This window comes from Tauraco erythrolophus, chromosome 14 (assembly GCF_009769465.1).
Source record: "Tauraco erythrolophus isolate bTauEry1 chromosome 14, bTauEry1.pri, whole genome shotgun sequence".
In the NCBI taxonomy this organism is placed as follows: Eukaryota; Metazoa; Chordata; class Aves; order Musophagiformes; family Musophagidae; genus Tauraco; species Tauraco erythrolophus.
In genome coordinates this window covers 4,440,057-4,463,157 of record NC_141478.1, presented here as the reverse complement: position 1 = coordinate 4,463,157, position 23,101 = coordinate 4,440,057, and the positions used below count along the sequence as shown (strand labels likewise).

Genomic DNA, 23,101 nt, shown 5'->3' with positions numbered 1-23,101 from the left:
TTTGAGGTGCATTCTCATGCAGGTAGGTCTGTAGCCCTTTCCTGTCCCCTTTTTTCCTTTACTTAGATGGAAAGATACAGATAGTGTTTGATTTAGAGGAAATCCGTGCCTTCCATACACTCAAATCCAATTGTGTATGTGTTTCATATATCTTTGGATGAAATTTTGGGTTATGGCCCAACAGGGAAAGGGGGGATTGCTCTTGAAATGTAAAGAAAACTGTTAGTTATCTTTGAGTTATGCAGCTGGTGAGGCCTGTACCCCCAGAAGGTTAAGGAAGTTTGAATTGCCTTTGGCAATTATTGTATGATGTATAGGCTGCTTACTTCCAGATGGCTTTTTTTCTTCATGTAAAGCCATGGGAGTTAATTCTAAAAACTGGCATTTAAACCACCTGAATCAGAAATACATTTTTTTTCTTTTTTCCTGATGCTAAGTATGTTTATACAAACACAGTGAGTTTTGTTAGAAGGTCAATAATTTTGGAGATTTCCTGAAATTCTTTCAAAGTTTCACTTTTTTTTTTTTTTTTTTTTTAAAAAAAAGATATGCTCACGCTTCTTTTCTCTTTGTGTTGAGAGACAAACCTATTTGGCAGTTTTTCTTTTGAAAACCCAAATACGTATGATGACAATTCACTTGTCCCTTTCTCCAAGTGGTTGGAAAAGCTGTTACCATGAGTGCAAAGGCTGCTTTTTGGAGCCACAGTAATTATTTCTGAATCTTCATATTATCAGGGATGAAAAAGATGAATTAATTACTCAAGCACTGGCAGTTTTGGAATACAGTCTGAAGTATTTCTGTGTACATCTGTGCCACTGAAACCACCTTCTGCAGGCTGTAGGCAGGACTCTGGGTACAAGCCTGTGTTTAGGTTGGTGGGGTAAGGTAGCGTGTGGATTTACAGTCCGTCAGTCACTTTGTGTGTACTACGCCGTGAACATGTTTGTGCCATATGGCCAAGCCACAGAATTGCCAGCTGTACGTGGAGGCAGTAATCCATGCAGATGGACACGGCTGAAACACTTGGGTCCAAAGAATCATCCAGGAGCTTCACGTTTGGACTCGGGTCTTTCTGTGTTAGAGGTTTAGCAAAGCTACTGAGGATGGTGGGTGGGGTTTTTTTTTGGCTTCTGATATCAAAATGGAGCTCAGTCCTCTGTCGTGTTGATTTTGATAGTGTTAATCCTAGAGCCTAATATAAATTTAAAATTATACATTTATGAGTTTCATTTAAATGTGATTGGAACGCCTCAATGCAGTTTGATGGTGATGTGTAATGCTTGTCTCTTTCTTATCCTTGGGGGTGGGAGTGGAATCTCTGAACAAAAGTCCCGTCTTTGTCAGTTCTTTTTATTTGGGAATAGCTATTTTCTTTTCTGCGTCTGCCTGGAATTTCCGAAGTCCACCTCTCATGCATGTCTTAGTGCTCGATGAGGTGATAGCAAGAGAGATTTGTAAGTCTTTCCTGGTGTTTGTTAGCCAAGGCATCCTTCAGTATTTATGTTGCAAGACTTCTAAAGCATGGATCATAGTATTTTAGTTACTAAAAGCTTGAAAACCTTATTCATGGACTGTTTATATTTTGTGTTATTCCTCTTTATTGTTTTCCTTTCCTTTAATGAGATTGAAACCAATTTAATGTCCTTAGTAAATGCCTGAGCGTGTTCTTCAAAATAAAGTTTCAACACTATGGTGGGGAGTCTGGGGGTTATATTTTTAATCTGATGGCACTTTTAAGTTGCGTGGTTTACTTTTTAACTTCATCATGGGTCGGTGGGTGTTTCTGTAACATATGGCACTATATGTTGAAAGTGGATGTTTACATCTGGTATGCATTGTAAGATTAAGGTAGAGAGGACGAAGTTTTGGGCAAGTATGTGTTTTTTGGATGAAGGATAAAGTGAGAATACTTTTATTTCCTCTTAGATTTGAAACATATCATTCTAGCAATGCCTTTGAAACTCTGCCAGCTCTGCCAACCGTAACATTTATGGGATTTTGGACCTAAACTGACTTAGAAAACTGTTTTTAGTGGCAGAGAAAAAGGTTAGTGCATGAAAATAGCTAGGCCTATTATTGACTGCATGTGGTCAGTGGTTTGGCTGAATGTAGGTGGCTCTTTTCCTGTCACTGTTTTCAAGCATATGGCTTTGTTTGTGATGAATATAAAAGTCTTGAAAAATGAGTTCTACTGCAGTTCTTTTGCACAGTCGTCTTTTGCTATTTAGTAGTAATTATTTTGCTTTTGCCATTCATTTTCAATCTTGTAGTTAAAAAAAAAAGCCTTTTAAATAAAGCTTATGATTCCTGTTGACATCAAAACGAAGAGGTTTGAAGAATGTGATCATCTGTGCATAGCAGCTGCTTCTGTCAGTACTATTTTCTAAAAAGGATGCATATACTGTGTTGTTGATTGTTTATTGTAGTTATTCTGGGATTGTTTGCAGTGGGCAGAAACTCCTTTTAAATGTGCACACACAGTTTGCTTAATTAGTACTTTTGTTAAAATCTCTAATACTCAATTATAACTTCCCTTTTCTTCCTTTTCATGTTTTCAGTCTTGAAAGTAACATTTATTGCAGTTTTTCCCAAGGTCAGCTTCAGATATGCCATTTCTTTTTCCCATTGTGTGGAAGACAGCTTGAAATTACCCTCGTGTTTTGTTTTCTTCTTTGGCTGTAGTATACAAGGTGCTGCTTTGGTGCTCTGGGAATAGCGAATTTTCTAGCTCCTACTGCAGAGAAAGCTTAAGGGCACAACAGGTTCTGTTTAGCTTTAACTTAAACTGTTACCCTATTTATATCTTTTAAAAAAAAATTCTGGGTGCTAGAGCTGTGATTTGTGCAGATTGTGGATTGTGTAGATTGTCTGGTGTTTTCAGTGTAGAAAATTCTAGTGAATCTTGTTTTAGCAGCTTTCAGATGCAAGAGCTGGTTTCATTCAGCCAAGAGCAAAGTACATTTGGTTCTGCAAGATGCCGAGAACTGCAGCAAGAAACAGGGGCACCAGGCACTTCATGAGTTCGTTCCATTGCTGTAAAAGTGTTCAAAAACGAAGCAAAACTGTTTACCATTTCCCCACGTTTGGGAAAAATAATTTACAGAATTACCTAATTTTTAGAGTAACTGTAAAAGAATAACTAAATAAACAATGAGATAGCCCGTAGAACTGCTTAATATGTTTGCCAGCCAGTCCTTAGAGAAGTGCATCCTGGCCCCACAGGCCAGGCACGAGGAAAATCCCTCTGTTGCACAAGTGAGGCTACTTGTGTGGTCGTGTCTTGCAGGCTTTTAAAAACTTCATTTGTTACCTACATAAAAAAAAACCAAACAAACAATACTATTTAAAACACAAAATGTACTTTAAAAATTCTTAAAATGTTAAAAAATAAAATCTCTAGAAGCTGTAATTATTGTAACTATAGTTTCGAACTTATTGTAATATCTTCCTACGATGTAACATAACAACGTAACTTACAGGTTATTAAGAATTTTTTTTCCCAATTTAAACTAGGTCTTTTGAATTGCATTATAAAGACAGAGCTGTTGTTCAAAGCATGCTTAGTGAAAGACTGTCACTAATAAGCAAGAAGTCCTGGGAATGTATTTGTAAGTCTCATTGCAAGAAAATCTGAAGAATCTGAAGTAAGGGGGATATAAGCATTGCATCCTCAAATGTTTTTTGTTATGTTAAACAAAAATGTTAATTAATTTGAATTTGTGTGAGTTTGAGGTCCTGCAAAACACCCTCAATAACAGCAAGCTGTGTAATGTGTTTTGGTTTGGGTTTTAGGTGGTTTTTTTTCCTAGTTCTGATTTAGGACCAGGAAACTGCTCGATATTTTTCACAGTAGTAATTGTCACAATTCAGGAATGCTCCGTCTTGAGAGATCTCGTATTTAAACACACTGCCTAACTGATAACTGTTCCTCCTAAAAAAGATTTGAAATGTGAAGATGATGGAGATTATTAGTACCAGTTCTGAACACGGATTGATAGAACAGTATCTTAAGAGAAAAACAGCACAACTGATAACCTTAGTTTTTTGATTTATCTGTGATTTCTTTTTTTTTTTTTTTTGTGGTCTTGTTTGTGAAAAGAAGTATATGAATAATTCTCCATGTCTTCTGTTTGCATTGTAGAGGTCGGAGACCTGAGGGAGCTGCAAACACTGGACATTTCAACCAATCGTTTGATAACGTTACCCGAAAGGCTCCATATGTGCCTTTCGCTGCAGTACTTGACTGCAGACCGAAACCACCTGTGGTACGTTCCTCGCCACCTGTGCCAACTACCAAGCCTCAATGAGCTCTCCATGGCTGGGAACCGCCTCGCGTTTTTGCCACTTGGTGAGTCACCGCCGTCGTCGGGCTGCGGGTGGTCAGAGAAGAGACAGGAGAACAGAACAAACCTTCCGTCCCAAAAAGCAAAAAAAAAAAAAGCAACAAGTGATTTTCTTTGATGCTGGACCATACAAACTATGTTTATGGATTGTCACAGTGATCATATTGTTGGAAAATATGTTAATAAAACAAAAATGCAGGTTAAGGTTTCATGTCTGTTTTAAAGCAATAGGTCAGCTATCAAATTTGCTTTATTTTTAGCTAACTGAGGGGAAAAAAAGTCTTAAATGATGTTGTGTTTAAATATAGTACTATGTAATCCAAGTTCCACACCACTTTGGGTAATGATCTGTTTCTGTTTGCTGGATCTCATGATTTAACTAAGATTCTTCAGCTGGTGTTTGAAACTTGCTGTGGAATCCCAGTAACTCCACAGAAATTATTTTTCATCATTAGGAATGTCAGTACTGTATAATCTAGCTAAGGTTTCGTTTGTGCTGTGTATAGGCATCCATCAAAACTTCCACGGTAGTAGCACAGGGAAGAATTTATCTGCCTTTCTCGCAATCCTTTTGAAGTTTGGAAGTGCTGAAGCAGGTCTTCAAGAGTAGGAGGTGCAGTCAGCATGTGGTGGTTTGTTGTGGGAAGTAGTTGTGTTGTCAGTAAGCGCAGACTGTACATTCTGTTTGTGAAAAGCAAGTCCTTGTCCACACGTTTGTTACTTTTTAGCCTTGCCACAGGCTAATCTCTGCTGAAATAGACATACATGCAGATCTGTCATGTCATTTGAATAGCCATTAATAGTTTTTTCTAGAATATAATCAGAGTTTGATGTTAATTAGGTCCAGATGAAGTTATGATAATCACTTTGAAAAGCAGCTTAAAATTGAGGTGTCCAAAAATGAGATAACAATTTCTAAATTAATTACATTATATAGGTTTAACTTAATTTTTTCAGTACAAGCAATTTAAAGAAGTTTATGAACTTTCAGATTTGCTTAGCACCTTAGTTTATATTACTGGAAAGTAAGTGCAAATAATGTCTCCTGACACAGTGTTTTACTTATGTCCCAACAACTGTCATTATATAAATGAGAAAATGAGTTCCAGGATGCATCATCCAGATTCCACAGTACTAACTAAAACAAGCAAAGTAACTTCCCTGATTTTGGCAAACATTTCTAACTCCGGTTCATGAGACAGGGAAGTGGAATCTTTTTAATTTTGCAAAAATAAGATGCTGTTCAGTAAGGTGAGATGTGAAATATTAAAGGGTAAAAAAAGTTTTTGCTACTTTTGTGCTAGTAGCTTATCTGTGAGTGAGCCGTGACCTGGATGAGCCATAGATCTGCTGAAGTGTTTTAAGTTCAAAAGGAGGAAATAAATCTCTAATATAATGACACACCTTCTTTTTTCTTTATTTTTAGACTCAAATTCAAAACATTCAAAAGGCACTTTTAAAATAACGGGAAACATCAAAGACTGTCAATTGACCTTGTTCAGTAGTTCTTAATAGTGACTCACTGGTGAACATTTGGAGATAATTTGCTATCTGTGGATATGAAACTGAATCATAAATCCTAGAGTTCAGAGGAAAAGCAGCGCAGTATAAATGTAAATGTTTAATCCTTCTTCCTCTGAAGAATCAGAAGGCTTCAGAGTGGTCAAGATGTGATGAAATAAAGTAGAAGAGAGAGTTAGTGCATTGTAAAGCAAAAAGATTAAATCTATCTCCTGTTGCATGGGAAAATATTTTTCTTGGAGTATTACTGAAGCTAAGGCATAATTGTAGCATTATTTCTGCTAGCTGCACATGTTGACTAATGTTTTTTTTTATGTGTATACTCTTACATCCAACTTCACTTTACTAGTTAAAGACTGAGTAAGGACATTAAATAACAGTGAAAGATACTGTGGAAGTATCTACAAGTGATATTCAAGCAAGAATTGTCGAACTATTTTTTTCAGCTAAGGAGTTGAGTTGAAAAGCAGACATGTTATTCAGCTCCTGACAGAATGTGTTTGGGGTTTTTTTTCTCTTTTTTATTAGACTTGTCCATGTTAGAAGAAATATGTTTGGAACATATTGCTTAATGCTTTTTAAAGTGTGATTTACTTTATTTCATATGATGGTTGACATCTTCTGTGCCAAGAAATCCATTCTTCCTCATCAAAGTATGTCCCTTGTAGCTGCCAGTAGAGCCTCTTAAGTGTAATAGAAATCTGCATTTTCCTGTTCCTAGATTGACAGGTGTAAGATTCATTCCAGCAGTAGCACAGTACTTTAACAGCACTGCTGGAGAGGTACCATGTAGTTTCTTCTCCTGTGCATTCTTTTAAGTTTGCGGGCACATGGTGTCTAAAGAAAGAAAGTGTAACAGTATAAATCAATTTTACAAAATAAAATAAAAATACCTGATGCCACTCTCTGACTTTCAGAACTGGTACATAAACAAGCAGATGGGTAAACAATAATGAATTAGTCATTTGTTCTGCAGAATACACTTAATTCAGCTATTGAATATTCCAGTTTATATTCAAAGAAACTTGACTGCATGGATCTGAGCCTTTGAGCCTTTCTAATAAATTTATTTTAAAAAAACAGCTAAATTGTATGTGTAACTTGAACTGGAAGCTGCATCCTGGACAGCCCTATTATTGTCAGGGTGGCTTTCATGCTACCCTAATAAATAGTCTTAGGAATTCTGTTCTTGAATGGCAGATGGAACTAGTGATCATTTTATATCAATCTACTTAGAATATAAATTATCTTTTGATAGAAATTTAACTTTAAAATTTTACTGTTAGCAAATGCTCCAATGCCTGAACACATTCCATTGCAAGCAGAAATTTGAATCTGATGACATTGCAAAAATAAAAATGATTTATAAAGTGCGAGTATAATTATAATAGGCCATAAATTCTCAAGTGTAGTGGCAGTACGGGGGACGTTATGACAGCAGATATTCAGTGTTATATCACTTTATTGAGGGGTTTATGTGCACTTTTTGTTTAGAAAATGGGTCTAGTAATTATCAGTGCACAGTAAACAAAGGTCTTATTCTACCTCAGTATATGCTGCTTTTGTGTCCTTGACCTCACAGTATGGTTAAAAGAGCATCAGTGCAGACACACAAGAGCTTTTGTTCCATCTTCAGCCATGTGGAATGCATATGCCAGGGCCCTGAGGTTAAAAAAAAAAAAAGGAAAAAAAAAAAAAAGAAAAGAGAGAAAAAGAAAAAAAAATAGAATTGGGGTTTGTTCAGGACTCATGGCACTTGGTCATTTCTGGGAGAAAGGTCTTTGATCTGGGAGCCTGGAAGGAGGAAAGTAGAAATGTTTTAGGCACAGTACAGGGCTTACAAAAGCCACATGAAAACCTTCTTTGTAGCTTTAGCCTTTTCATAGATGGACAGCTTCCTTATTTTACAGAGCTCTTCAGAAGCGTGGTTTTTAGAGAACTTTAACAATATTTGTTGACTGATAGAAGCTGTAAAAATTAATGTGGATGGGATACAGAGAGCTTTTTAAAGTGATGATTTATTTAAATTTAAACTTTATGGATAATGTTTGAAACTGGAAAAAAATCTTTTGGGGACTGGAAGATGCTTGGTTGTTTAATGCAAAGAAACTATATCAAAGGAACATTTATAGTTACAGGCTATTTGGCTTTGGGAATTGAATTTTTCCTACTGAGATATTTTGTCTAACATCCAAAAATTTGCTTTAATTACCTAGGAAATGCAGTCAACTCAGAACTTAGAATCTAAACATAGCATAAGATAAAGACAGAGGGAAGAGATGAGATGCATCCTAACTCCCCCCTCAATGCATATGAAAAGAACAGCTTTAGGGCTTTTTTTGACTCGCCTGATTTTCAGCTCATTTGCATACATCTGTGTAGAAATGAGCAAGATGAGCCTCTTTTAAAAATTTTCTTCCATTCTCTAAATTAATAAGTTAAACAGTAGCACATTCAAGCTACCCCAGCAACCCATAGTTTTCTGTGCTTCTTAGTATAATTGGCTTCTGCAACACGAGGCGATATTCTCCAAGTGTTAGGTGTGCCGTGCACATGCTACCTGCTTTACACTTTATTGGCTGATTCTTTTCAAGCCTTACAATATTTCGTGGTGTTAGAGTGCCTCAGTATTGCAATATTTTTATTCATTGTAGAATAACGTTTTTGTTTCATCTAAAAATATCCCAGAACTTTACTAAACTATTTTCAGCCCTGCAATACTGAGCCAAAATAAATCATCTTTTTGAGGTGTTAGCTCTTAACAGTGCTCAGCAGCATCTCGCAGCAGTGCCCATCAGCCAGCAGAGATGTTTGTACCTGCTTCTTGGGGCAGGACAGTTGATGGATGCAGTGGATAGCTCTGCCAACTAGAACGTCTTTGGGACAGGGTCGAAGAAGCACGTGGTGGTTAAAAGTGTCCCCTGATGTCCAGTGACTCTGGTTTGAACAAATTCCAGATAACGGTCCCTGAAGTCTCTGTAGACTGTTGCAGGGTAAAGACCTGTATTAAAAGAAAAAGAAAAGAAAAGAAAAAGAAAAGAAAAAAGAAAAGAAAGGAAAAAAGAAAACCCTTGAAGTTTTCTATGTTAACATTTTTATTTCAGAAAATGAATCTATTTGTTTTCTGTTGGTAATCATCACTTGTTCTTATATCAAAGATTTGATAATGTGACACCCTCTGAAGCTCCTCAGCATGAGCTCTTAAGATTTCTGGTGCTTACAGCTGCCATTCAAGTGGGTGACAGCTGAAGACATTCAGTATATTTTAAGATGGCCAAATGTTTGGGGGATCACTCAAAATGTCGTTTGCTTTGTCTGCACTAAGTGGTGTCCAGAGCTCTTGTGTACAGTAAAACTATTCAATAAGAAAGAGGGGATTGTATTACCTATTCTCATAGTAGGGAATGAGAAAAGATCATTATTCCAAAAAGAATTTCTGAATAGAAATATCATGGAAATTGTTTTAATTTTTATTCTGTTATTGGCCACAATGACAAAAAAGGACAGAAGCTATGCTGATTTCTCTGGCTATCCTTATCTTTATCCCAACCAAGGTAACTGATAGTTGATAAAGATGGGAAGTCAGAACTAGTCGATATTAGTATCATCTTGCAATGTGGCTGATTCAGCCAAATGCTTGTTTGTCTTGCTCAGTTTCTATAACACACTCATAAAAGTTTAAAAAGTTGGGAGGCATACGGATTTTCTTTTTTTATTTTTTTACAGTACAATTCGTCTGGGTTGCAGCTCTCCCCTCCCAGGCAGAGAAGCTTTCAAACACTGTTCGCTTGGTTTATGCTTTGTATTAAATGCACGTGTCTTTTCATAACCCAGTATCTTGAACAGATGAAGTGGGCTGCCCAGATGATCCTGCATCATTCCAACAAGCTTTCTTGCCAGTTTGAAACTCTTCTACACTGTTCTTTTTCGTTCACTGTTTGGTTTGTCTTTTTAAACATCTCCCACTAGCATGTTTTCCACTTCTTTTGATAGCAGACAGTTTTACCATTGACTAAATCTTGCTGATAAGCAAAATTCTTGTTTCTGAGAATCCTTCCTAGAAGCCTACATTTTCTCTTTTAATTTTGCTCCATTTTCCCACTTCAATTTTCTAAAGGAAATAAAATTATTCCATACCTATATGCTCCTTTCTGGAGGTACGTTAATATTTCTAGTCCATGAAGGTAATTGCTTAAACATGCTGTACTTGCTTCTTTGCCAGGCATGAATATTTTAACAGAAATAATGTAAGCACACCTTCAGAGGTATTGATCGTTTACTTGTGGCAACAACTTTCGTTGTGTAATATTCTGCAGTTTAATGCTTGTGTATTTTCTTGTGTTCTGTAACTTGCTGCATCACACAGGCTTGTTTCGGAATGATTACTGGTTGTATTTGGTTAAGGCTAATGTAGTCAAACAAGTACCTCTTCTTGGAGAAAGAGTAGGACAGACCACGTTCTTGTTTATCTCTTTACCAAAGATAGCGAAGCTGTGATTTCCGTGACGTGAGGCCGATTAATGAAAGCAGGTTCACCCTGTGAACTTGAAGTATGCACTGTAGATTTGAAATCGGTTGTCCCTTTGCTTCTTCAAACTGAATTCAGAGTTTGTCAAGGTTAAAGTGTAATTATTTATAATGGGATTTTCAGGGCTACTGCAAAGGGGTTTTGTTTTGTTTCAGTAATTGTAAATGCTGCTTTCTAAACAGCTTTTCAGCTCGTCCGTAATGAAATTGTTGGCTGAAATTTTACAACTGAGAAGTACTAATTTATGTTTGCTTAACATCCAGTCTGATTAGCTTATTTATAATTAAAGAGAATTGCTTTGCTTATAACTATCAGTACGTCATCCCTTCTCCATCTGACTTTTCTCTCGTTTTCTAAACCCAGATTTAGGTCGTTCTCGGGAGCTACAATACGTCTATGTGGATAACAATATTCATCTGAAAGGCCTCCCATCTTACCTGTATAATAAAGTCATTGGTTGCAGTGGGTAGGTATGAGTTAATTCAGGTGTCTTGCATACCTGTTCTTTGTAAAATTTCACATAAATATCTGCCTGCATGATACAAGTTATTTATTTAGTGTGTGTGTGATTGATGCAGAACTGATGTTACTTTGAGGGGATTACTGCAGCTCCCAGTTCTGATTTATTTTTGTAATAAATCTTCTCTGTTAATTGCTGACTTTCAGTGTTTCAGTATTAAGCTGTAGCAGAGAGTGCAGTTATTCTGAAGGAATTTTTAATGATAATGTAAGGCCTAAAGCTGAATCCTACCTGCATATAAAGGTTGGCCAAAAATGTGGGCCTCACAGAAGTTCCAGAACTAAAGAATGAACAAAATATGTTTTTAATGTGTTCCAGCATCCGTCTGGTTCATACGTTCTGATATTTCTGTAAGTTATGGGCCATATCTTGGAATGTCACTTTTAGCTCCTCACTCGTTTTATATCCCAGTATCAGCTTCTTGTAGGTCTTGGTACCTACTAAAATAAGTAACTTTTTTTAGGGATTATGAATCGACAGGTATATTTTTACATGTGCATTTTAAAAATATCTAGGCTGTCTCATGTTTGTGGTTAGGATGTGAGGAAAAAAAGTGGTCTGTCTAGGACACTAGCTTAATTCTTTCTGCACTGACACTAGCATAAATTAGGATCAGCACCACTGATGAATGGAGCCTTACTGGTGTAAAACTGATCAGAAGAGGATTGTCCCCATTACCATCTAATTATACGTTTCTGGTATGATCGCTCTCAGCAAATCTTGCGTTAAATATAAATTCCCTCTCTACAGCCTGCACTCTGCTGCAATATGTGAGATGCTGAGTCTTGGCATTTTAAGGTTTTTCTAATATTCCCGTGTCAGCTGGTTATGTGATATTTAAATACTTGCAGTTGGATTATAATTCTGCTGAACTGTGTGCAGTCTCAAGCTTCTACTAATTTTATTTTTCAGGAAAGTGATTTCTAGCCTCTGTTCTTTCAGAAATATTTGTAAGACAGACATTAAATTGACCCTAAATGTAATAGAACTGTATTGATTGTGACCAGAAACAGTAGTGACAATGCAGGAAATGTTCCAACAAGTTTGGTCCAACTGTCCTGCCTAGTTCAGGTGATTTTAAACAACCACATCTTTATTTTTTTTAATGTTTTCAGTCCTTGTTTTATACTCAGTCAAAATAATTTTATCTTTGCGCTGACTTTTTGTGGAGATATTACCAGTTCTTTTTGCTGTCATTACATGTACACTGCTGGTGAGGCTAGCTGCTGTATCTCTGGTGGAGAGTATTGTAAAGCTAGTAAAGAAGTGACCAAAAAAGTTGCAAGTCTTGCAATGAAATTAATTCTATGAAATAAAAAAATGATAATATTATTTTTTTTTCCTTAATAAAGAATACAGTTATTTTCAGTAAGCTAAACAATATTTGTATTTGTGTACCAAACAGGTATTTGCCTTTATATTGTGACACCATCTTGAAACATCATAGATGATTTTTAAGGAAAATTTTCAACATAGGAAGAGCACACATATATATTATTAAGAAACCAAAGGTTTTATTTGATAATGTGCTGAGTGATGTTAAAATCATATAATAATGGTCACGTGAAGAATTTCTGTGTTCTTTCCAAGAAAGCATTAGTAACCAATGCAGGGTTTTCGTGGGTCAGGCGAGGGTTGAAGATCCAGGCTTTAGCGCTCTGTCTGGTCATGCACTGGAGAATAAAATCTGACATGCTGCTGTTACTAACATAAAGCTAGATTCTGAAAATAGAATATAAATTGCATTGTGTAAGTAATGAATCTCTGTCTGGGAATCCTGCAGTCAGACTGACTGAAAAAGTCTTTTATGTAAGAGGTGATGATCTCAGCACTCAAAATAAATTTTGATCTTATTTTTTGCAGATTGGATTTCATAGTCTCCAGCTAGGTATCTGTCAGTCTTGTTGAAGGCAGCCAATAGGTGGTCACAGCTTTTTTTTCTCCTCAGTTATTTATTCACCAGGGTTCTTCTGCAGCTCCATTTTTTCCACAGCTATATAGACCATCCTCTATTCCACTTTTTAACCTCCATGAATTTTGTGGAGTTTTTTTAATTCTTCGTTTCTTGCACCCAGTATTACTCATAGGTTGAGATTCATTCCCTAATCCATCCTGATTTCAGGGTGTATATCTCTTAGATTATTCCTCTTGATGGTCTGTTTTGCATGTTTCCTTTGTTTTTCAGTGTTGTGGTCAGGCATTAACAGTCTTGCTCGTTATTCAGAGCAGATTAAATGGCCCAGCTCTGAACCACAGAAACTGTAGTGAGCTTGTGGGTGTGTCTGCTAGCCGGGTTGGTAAGGGGTTAATCAGCTTGAGAATACAACATTATAGATTTATTTGTTCTGATAGCTAACTCATTGGGTATGGATTGCTGAGGAATGGATTGTTGGAATATTGGATCTCTGAATTCCCAATTATATTTTAACCCCGTTAATGGTTTGTGGGAAAGTATTAAATATTTAATAAGAGGTTTATTGACTTGCTTTTTGATGCTGCTCTTTTTTGCTGTTTCTCTGGCCTGTTTTTCCTTTACTCAGAGGGGATGAGATTGTTTGTTATCAGAAAAGTACTATGAGATTTCTTTCACATCTGATAAGGTCGAGTGTAGTTACCTCAGTTTTAGGTCCAGTATCTGGAAAGGCTGACAAATTTGTGTTTCTGTTCCATTTGTTAGGACTGGCCCTAACAAGTTGCTCTTGGCTTCAAATTTAAGTTGTCATAAACAATTCCAATTCCCCTGTTGACTTCCCCAACCTCTTAGCAGAATTTTCCTATGCGTGTCTCTTTGGTATGATAGCTTGCAACAGGGATCATGTAAAGAGTTATTATTTTTACTACAAGCTAAGTTTCTCTCCTTGGATCCAAACAACCTTCTTTTTCCTTATGATTTGGGAAGGACAAGGGTAGTAGGCTTACTAGGGTATCTTTCCAGTACAGCTTAGGTTGTTGTCTTTTATTTTTCCTTCACCCACCCAACGTTTGCACCTTTTAAGGGAGCTCTGTGGATGGGGAAGAGTATAGTACGGAATTACCCAGTGGCACTTAACTGATATTTTTTTGGTGGTTATAGTTTGCCTCACATATTATAGTTAAGAAATCCATTACCAGTCTCCATTGGTTGATCCAAGACACAGGAAGCCAACTGTTAGGTGTGAAACTGCTCTCCTATGTAAAATATTTAGTAAAAATGGCATTCAGAGGCTAAAGAGAGAGCACGTTGGCAAAGGAAGGGACGTGTAGTGCGCTTGGTTCATCTCCTTCAGATTGCGTTCTCATTTCTCCAGCTTTTGAATGTTACTTGGTAAGTAAAGGCCTCCAGATGTCCCATGAATTACGTGTCAGAGAAGGTGGGGATCTATAGAAAATGTGTGTCAATGTGTAATGCACTCTGCAAGGTTTCCTTGAAGGGTGCTGCACCAAAAAACAGTATCAAGAATACTTTGGGTTGGTCAACTGGGTTTCCCCATAAAGTTACTTTTACTCATTTTTTTTCTAACCACTTTTTAAATGTCTTGTGTCCTTCTAGTTGCGGTTCTCCAATTCAAGTTTCAGAGGTGAAACTGCTTTCTTTTTCATCGGGCCAGTTAACTGTGTTCCTGCCAGCAGAGGTGAAATCTATAGGGACAGAAACAGACCATGTGCTGCCTTTGCAAGAACTGGCCATGAGGACCCTCTATAACACCTACTACAGGTTTTTAAAAGGTATGAAACTTCTGCACTCTTCAGATCACAGAAAGAGTGGAAGTGCTTTTCGGGCAGTGATAGGGGCGTTTCAAATAACTCTTCAAAGAGCTGGGCAAGAATTAATATTTTAAAAGATTTATTTAATCAGATTATGTTTGAAATGCTGTATTAGAACAAAAACGTCCGATATCAAAAACCAGAGATCTAAAGACTATTCTGAGGTCAAGTGGTGCTTACAAATGGTTTCTTTCTTGAGGACTGTATAAAGAAGGACGCTTTTTGCAGGAGAAACTCTTTAATGGAAATAGGAGATGAGAAATACAGTTCCTGAGGCAAGATTAGATGCATCAGCCAACAATGCAACTTCTTGCCAGGCAGCACACTCCTAAACTGGCAGACTTGTTATACATAAGGCAAAAGAAATGCTAGCAGCCCTTGGCCATTTCAGTGCAGCGTGACAGCTGAGCTGTTTTAGTTCTGCCCCAGTTCAGACTCTTTGCTGTAAAGTGGCCCTTGGCTCATCTGGTTATGCATCATGCAATCACATGAGTTAGCAATATCTGATAATAACCTACAGATTCAGATTTTGTCAGATTCAGATGTATTGTGACTCCCCCCTTATTCACAGCATCTTGGGAATTCATCAGCTTTAGAGGTGAAAGCAGAAGGGTGGAGAGTTACAAGGGGAAAATTAGAGGGTTATGGTAAAGGGTCTCTTGTACCGTGGCCACTGGAGGAAATTGAAACTGCTGAACTATTGCTTTGCCAGGAGAAGCGTGCGAGGAGGTCTGCAGCAAATACACTGAAGGGAAGAAGCTTCGTGTTGAGGAGTGGGATAAACATACAAGCCTGTGTTCGTAGGAAATGGCGCTGTTTTGTGGAGCATGTATTTACTGACCTAGAGAACATATTAATTGACCAGTTTGCAGTTGTGTGGTTTTTTATACTTCTGCATATGGAGAAGAGAGGGGAGGTTTTTAGCTGGTCAGTATCAGGATATCAGCTGTACCAAAATTACACAATGACGGATGCTGTTGAACTTTGATTTGCAAAATTCTAGTCTTTGACAAGGAGTTTGAGAACATCTTTTAAATCATCAGTAACTACTTTTCTGACTCAGTTGTGACTTATACAATAATTTCTGGAATATGATTGTACGAACGTGGTTCCTGAAGACGTTGGTGAAGTTTGGTTTGGGAATAGCAAGATAGCATTGCAAAATCAGTTTAAGAAATGGTTTGTAGATGGTTTATACAAGGCTAGAAGGATTGTATCTGCGTGCACCCAAGGTGCAGAACCTGAAAAAGATGGTGAAACATTTTAACTATCTTGCCTGCTTCTAGTTTGCCACACTGTACTGTGAACTCTTTTTCTGTATTGATATATACTTATATACACACACATATATATATTTTCTTATTCTGAGCGACCTTATTAAATAAAGACTATGTGCATTACCACTGGTGACACCCACATTTCAGTGAGGCAGGAGTGATGCATAGTTCAGGCAGGTGTAAGATAATGGTGTGTTATGGGGAAGCAGGTGGCACGTGATTAAAGTGGCACATTTCATCTGTCACTGATTGCCTAAATTTGCAGTTCCAAGGGTGCCGTTAAATACTCGGCTGCCGCTAGGTTAAGTATGACAGGAGTGACTGGACTACTTTTTCTCAATTTTTACTTGGCTGCAGAATGCGACCTTTTCTTTCTGACGCAAATGTACTATTCGTCACGCTTGTCTCAATTGAGGCTGTTGCAGTACATTGTGTATGGTGTTAAGCCTTACGGTGTTTGAAAGCTGAAACTAGTGTGATATCGCAAAAAAACTGATTTATCAGGTACTGCATCTTGTCTTGATTACTCAGCACCTAAACTCGTTCACCTGTCTTGGCTGTGTCTCAGTTTCTAAATGGAGATTAGCATGTTGGTTTTAATTTATAAAACACTACGTGGCTTGGGCTAAGCCTAAGAAAATGATTGCTCTTTCCCATGAAATGACCCTGGAGTCCCTTTTGGTGAAAACGATGGCATCTTGTAAACCGTAGGGACACACTTAAGAGATTATGAATGTATTGATCTTTTTAGAGTGGTCTCTTTGGTTGGACCTGTGAGAATTATGCTGGGCTGGATTGTATTTCAAGTAATTCTAAATGTTTCAGATCCCTTAGTAAAATATTACTGATGTCCTTTTCAGAATTTTGTCTTTTTAGTTATTACTAAACACCTGCCTAGCTCATCTTTGTGTCTAAAAATGTTTTATGGTGTATTACTGACTTTTATTATTTACTGGAGCTATAATATTTTCACCAGTTAATCTTCTGTCCACAGTTGCTAAACTTACACATTTAACTTTTTGAACTTATACACGGAAAGCTCTGTGTACTTCGCCCTAATTGTGGTGATTTGTGTTACCTTGCTGTTCTTTTGACAGAGTCTTCAGAATGTGAGACAGCTGGTTTTCTGAATTGTTCATGGATCCTGCTTGTTGTGTTTGACTTTATCATGCAATTGTTTTGTTACAAGCCTTTATTGTTTCTTTTCTTCTCTAGATTTGAACTTTCTCACTCCTATCTCACTACCCAAGAGCCTCTTGGAATTGCTGCACTGTCCCTTGGGACACTGCCACCGCTGCAGCCAGCCGATGTTTACCATTGTCTACCCAAAGCTCTTTCCCTTGAGGGAAACGCCAATGGCAGGATTGCATCAAGGGTAATTATACAGGAAATTACACTGGGGTTTTGTTTAGGAAGAAAAACACCTTATGGAACAAACCATATTCTTAAGGATTTTTTTTTTTTTTTAAACTTAGCAGCCTTTCAGATATAAAGCCCCTGTCCTATGATTGCATGTAAAAGTTGACAAATCTTTTATTTCAAGACAACCACCATCTGCTGTTAGATGATTTAACAAGGTCTACCACCCATACCTGTTTCAGACTGCTCTAAGATAGTGAAGGGTTTTGATATGATGGGATCAACTTGATTTGTGGTAGTGCAGCACATGCATGGCACTTCTGTGCCCTGGGAAGGAAGTACCACCTAACACACGTACTTCCTCTGATCATCTCAACTCCGATTTCAGAAGAACGTCACCACCAATATAAGCGCTGTAGTAATAAAGACAGAAAAAAGCTCTAAAGCGAGAGCTTAATTAAAATGTTCTGCTGTTAAATACTCTTGTTTTTCTTTCAATGCTAATTAACTTGAGAAACGTTCTGCATTGTAACATACATTGCATAGCAATACATATTTTAAAAACTATTTCAGTATTTATAGTTGCAGCAGTTGTGAATGTGTCTGCAGGATTCGCAAGTCAAGTAGAGAAGCCAACACAGACTTCTTGACTTGCTGGACAGTACAGGGAATCAAAACTGGGATATGGTTCAGGGAATATTGCCCTCATGTAGATAAAGAATTGTAATGCCTTTGAGGTGAGCACTGATCGTTTTGCAGTGATTCCTTCCCTAACCCATATTAGTCTGAGCTGATACTGTAGCCTACAATGAACCACAATACCAACAAATCCACTTTCTGCAGTGGAAAAGTATCATCAGCGAAACTTCCAGTGGTTTTACTTGGACAAAACTACAGTACTGTTTGAAACCTAATAAAGAAGGCTCAAAGAAAAGTCACTTGGAGTTAAGCAAATGTGATGCTCAGGTTCTTTATGGAGAATTCATGTCAAGCCATTAGTTACGAAGCATCTGCTTGAAGGTGTGGAGCAGAAAAAATATTGCTTTAAAAATGGATGTTTCTGAAATTACTTGTTGGTATATATAACACACAAGAATCCCACTTAGTTCTTGTCCTGCTGAAATCCGTTTATTTGATAGCTACCTTCCATAAAAAATAAGAAACTGCTTTTCAATAGGAAGATCTTTTTTTTTTTTTAAAAAAAAAAAAAAGAGAGCCTAATTGGTGATTCAGGTTGATGGTACCTATTTTCCACAGCTCTGTCACAGGTTATTTTGCTGTGAGTTTGTGGCATAATAGGTATTTGATTTGTAAGCAATTCGACTTTATGAAATGAAAACAACTGAAGTATGCCAAATCTGGACAGCAGCTACATAAAAGTTATTTTGGAAAAGTCATCTTTCTTAGAAAGATCTGATTGTAGCGACTGCATACTTGCACTTGCTGTTCTGTTACACTTCAGTCGTATGTTGAAATCCAATGGATTTCACATTGAGTAAAATAAATTGCTTTCACATTATAGTCATTATGTTCAGGGTGACGTAGGATGTTACAACCATGCTATAAAGAATTCCTTTCAAGCACTGAGCTCCCTCAGAGTGGTATCATTTTCTGAGAAAGTGATAGAAAACTACTTGCTGGTCACTAAATCCTTATATTATCTTAAATAATCCAACAATGGGAGAGTTTGAATTAAGAGTAGAGCGCTCTGTTTTCTAATTACTTGCTAAGCGTTGCTCATTGTAGAACTTAAAGTTGGGAGACGATAGACGTATCCGTAGACTTCTTTATTAAAGTTACAACTCAACAGAAACATACTTTAAGGCTATTTTGGAAGAACGCTAACGTTCTAAAATACATTACTTGAAAATATTTATTTCGGCATGGTTTTCACTTGTTCAAGAAACGTTTGTCGTTCCCTCCCTTAGACAAGAATGTACTGCGTTCTGCAAAACGCCATAATGAATAGAGTCTTAAGTAGCTGACATTTGATGCAAATCCACAGAAATGACATCTAAACCGGGTAGCCTGTCATGCATGTCTCTTTAGCCTGTGCACTTGACACGGTAAGATTATATGGAATTGTAGAGGTGTGATAGCTGGTTTAGCAAGATGTGAAGGACAGCGTTTCTGTCCTAAAGAGCTTACAGTGACCATGAAAACACATGGAGTAAGGATCCTGAACGTTTGAACCGCACTGATTAGTGCGTGCCACATCCATGCCAGTAACTTCTGTCTGGATTTCAGTATCACGTTCTGTATCCTCTTATAGGAAAGGATAGTTAAGTGTTGAACTGGATTTCTGTATCTGAAGAAGTGCAAATGACATGAGCCCTGGGTAAAGTGTGATTTCTGGGTTAGTGAAAAACAGCCCTTAACATTTTTAAGGCAGATATGTAGGTCCCTGCCGGGATAGGGGCAGTTTGTTTGCTCGGCTGGTCCGAAGGAGGACACTGCACTTCGGTTATTTCATGCCTACAAGCAATAATTTAAGAAACAGATGAGCAAAGCTGAGGCAAAGAATTACCCAGCTATTTTTCTTCTAGCTGTTAAACCTACTGGCTATAACACCCAGCCACACCCTCTGCAGAAAGAAAAACCACACACTGCTGCTTTAAACTGCGTACATAAGAAACCAGGAAGGTTTTTGAGAACCCCTGCCGTGTTTTCCTGCCTTTGTATCAGGGACTCATGTAGAGCAAATGAACCTTCTTTTTCTGAAGCGTTGGGATCAGCTAATCCTGTATTTTACAAACCAGCATATTGTCTGCTGTGGAATGGGGCCAGGAGCTTTAATCTTTACTGACAACTGTTCCCCCCACCCCTCCTTTTTTTTTTTTTTCTTTTCTAGGAGGACAACTGTTAGTTTTGTGGCATACTGCTGCTCCACCCAGTGTCTGCAGACTTTTGACCTACTGAGTTGATAAACATTTAAAACTGCTCAGGAGTGCTGCCAGTTTAAAGCTGCATTAGACGTCGTATCCCATTGGTACTGGAATACTGCGTGTGCGTGCCCGTGCCAAAGCAGCAGAAGTGCCCAGTCGGGAACACTAAGAGGCACTTAAATCCTGCCCTATCAAATTTGGATGAACTGCAGAAACTTTTCGGAAGTGTAAATACCAAGCTTTTGAAAGTATTAACTTCTCTCTTCTCCAAGACAGCGTACAAACCAAACACATTCACAAGCTCTGACTTCAGGATTTCCAGTATTTTTCAAATATGGCTATCTTCAGGTTGACCCATTTGAGGCAGTTTTCATTCCTCTAACAGGGGAAAAGGTAAAGATCTAGTTTTGACAAACCAGTTTTAACTTACTCCCCTCCTCATCACCCCTACAGCTGGATTCAGGTGTATGGATCTAAGCCTACAGAAGCCTTTGAAGGATCCTGATGATTTTCCCATAGAATTTAGCTTTATTTTCTCCCTCTCATAATTTCCGTAGCAGAGTTATCTCGGTTGAATACCAGGTCTTTGACAGTTAACTGTGCTATTTAAATCCACGTATTAAAAGCAGATCTATCTTTCTGGTATGATTAGAAGCCACACTGATTTAATTGGAGTAACTAGGATATGTCTGGAGACTAAAGATCCTGTTTCAGTAAGGAAGGCCGGTAATGATGTCTATGATGTCTACACTGAGTGGTCTTGCTCCAGCATGTTTGAGGGTGTGTTTGCTTTATTTTCATTGCTCGAGTTTTTTATTTTTAAAAACACTTCCTCTTCTGCTTCTTGGAGTTCTTCAGGAAGATGACTTTAAGTCCAAATTTCACTTGGAAAAAAAAAAACAACCTCATAATGTGATAGTGAATATTTATCTATATTTATTATATTTTTACAGACTGTAGATCTGCAAAGAGTTGGTCTTCATCTTTTTCTAGATTCAGCATTTGGCTGATTTGTGAAAGTGTGTCAGTAGAGTGTGTTAACCTCGGAGAAGGCTGGAAATCTGAGGGGGGAGGTATGTGTATCTCCATGCATAGGTCTATATGCATACATAGATGTCTTCACAGAAGGGCTGTAACATTTGTTTTCGTATATTAATGGCAGATTTAGCACAAATTTCCACTCTATCATATTTGTGGGAATCCTTTTTTGTTAGATCTTGTTCATTTTAAATAAATGGCAAAGGATGGAAAAAAGGCCCCAAATGTCTGCATGACTCGAAATTTTAATTTTACACAGAAACAGTTTATACAAAATTAGCCCCTCTTGACTTATTTTGGAATATATATATATTTTTTATATATACAATGTGTTCTTTTTTTTTTTTACTTCCTATTCCTTAGGTTTAAACTACTTGTTGATTTAGCACAGTGTGCTACTCTGTGCAGTAGGTAGTTACAAGCTGAAATAGATATGAATGAAACAGTTTGTTATAAAAATGGCAAGATAAAGAGACTTATTTGGTAGTATATTAGCATATGTTGTGGTGAGGTGTGCATACTTTGAAGGGAGGAGGCATTAAAATGTTTTCCTTTTGCCAAAGAAGCATTTGTTCCCGCTGCAGGCTTCCTGGCATCTCTTCAATAAATAGAGTATCTTAAGAGCTTAAAAGAGTACCAAAAAGGCAGTTTTTGAGGGTAGAATTTTTAGGTTGCGCATGTTACTTGTAAAAGCTTTGCTGGTTTTATTGGGTTGGTTTTAGAGAGTTGAATTAGCATTAAGAAATGTAGAACTTAATCCTTCAGGAATGCAAGTATCATGTACTGTTTAAGAATTGTGAAACTTTCTAAAATAAATCCCATTTATTAAATCTGCTTTGCAGTAGGGGAAAGAGCCATGTCCAAGCAGACTTTGTACTATTGGATTTCTGACTCTCTCATTTCACTAATTCGTTTCTGTGTTGGTATCCCCAACAGGCCTTCCCACCCAGCGGGGTTTATCGCTGAAGCAGCAAAATGAACCTTCAGCTTTATTTCTTTTTTCTTCAGTACTACGCAGTTGAGCTATAAATGCCCATGTACAATTATACCCATATCAGAAATGTGCAAGTGTAGTACAGAATCCATTTTTTTCATGGACAAGAGAACTATGGTAGTGTTACAAATACTAATTTTGATACAATACTCTGATCAGGAGTTTTCAGTGTTATTTTTACTGTGGCTTCCTCTGTCTTTGAAGGAGATGTTTTTCTGGAAGTTTTTGTCCTCTTTTTTTATAGCAACTTACAGACTTTAAACACAATTTATTTAATAATTCAGTCTGTAAAAGTTATTTTGGAGTTAAATCTCTTGAATCAGCTAAAAGGCATTGACGTTTGTTTTATTAGGAGTCAGATGGTAAGAGAGGAGCTTGATTTTTTTGTATTATTATTTAATTTTTATTTTATTTCTTCTTCCCATAATATAATTATTTTTATTGAGTTCATACCAGTCTCTTTATTATTGTCTACGAGTGCAGGTCAGAAGAAATTTAGTCTGTTCTATAAGCAGGGTGAATCTTAACTAACATTTTAATCGATGATATTTCAAGAATGGAATGTTCAATGAATAAATGATTTAAACATGCAATTGAAGCTGAAATGTCATACCCTATTTTTATAAAACAAAGAAGAGGAAAGCCAATATATAGACTGAAAATGCGGCATAACTTCATGTTTCTGTGATGTTTTTTTCATATGAACAGTGTTTGTATTCATTGGTATCTTTGGGTGATATTGTTCTAGATTAGAAAAATTTGGACAAGTGAGAATGGAGTTATTTTAAAGTTGTTCTACTGTAAGAGTATTTCATAACTAGCTAACATGAGAGCCAGCTATGCAAATTGCAGAGGGGAGAGGGAGCTCGTTGCTGATTGAACTGTGCAT

General features: G+C 37.2%; 1 protein-coding gene across 6 annotated transcripts in view; it reads left to right on the top strand.

Annotated features, from left to right (window-relative positions):
• LRRC28 (leucine rich repeat containing 28) overlaps nucleotides 1-22,173 on the top strand; it is a 52,689-nt gene extending 30,516 nt beyond the window's left edge. For 4 of the 6 annotated variants that reach the window (XM_086620234.1, XM_086620235.1, XM_086620236.1 and 1 more), the window contains 5 exons: nucleotides 4,145-4,351; nucleotides 10,759-10,861; nucleotides 14,445-14,620; nucleotides 17,152-17,311; nucleotides 20,147-21,558. In XM_086620234.1, coding sequence (XP_086476360.1) covers nucleotides 4,145-4,351; nucleotides 10,759-10,861; nucleotides 14,445-14,620; nucleotides 17,152-17,311; nucleotides 20,147-20,219 — 719 coding nt within the window. In that variant the 3' untranslated portion in view covers nucleotides 20,220-21,558. Of the gene's footprint in view, nucleotides 1-4,144; nucleotides 4,352-10,758; nucleotides 10,862-14,444; nucleotides 14,621-17,151; nucleotides 17,312-20,146; nucleotides 21,559-22,154 lie in introns of those variants that run through there. The other 2 variants (XR_015222540.1, XM_086620233.1) reach the window with 2 other exon arrangements.
• The last annotated feature ends 928 nt before the right edge of the window (nucleotides 22,174-23,101 follow it).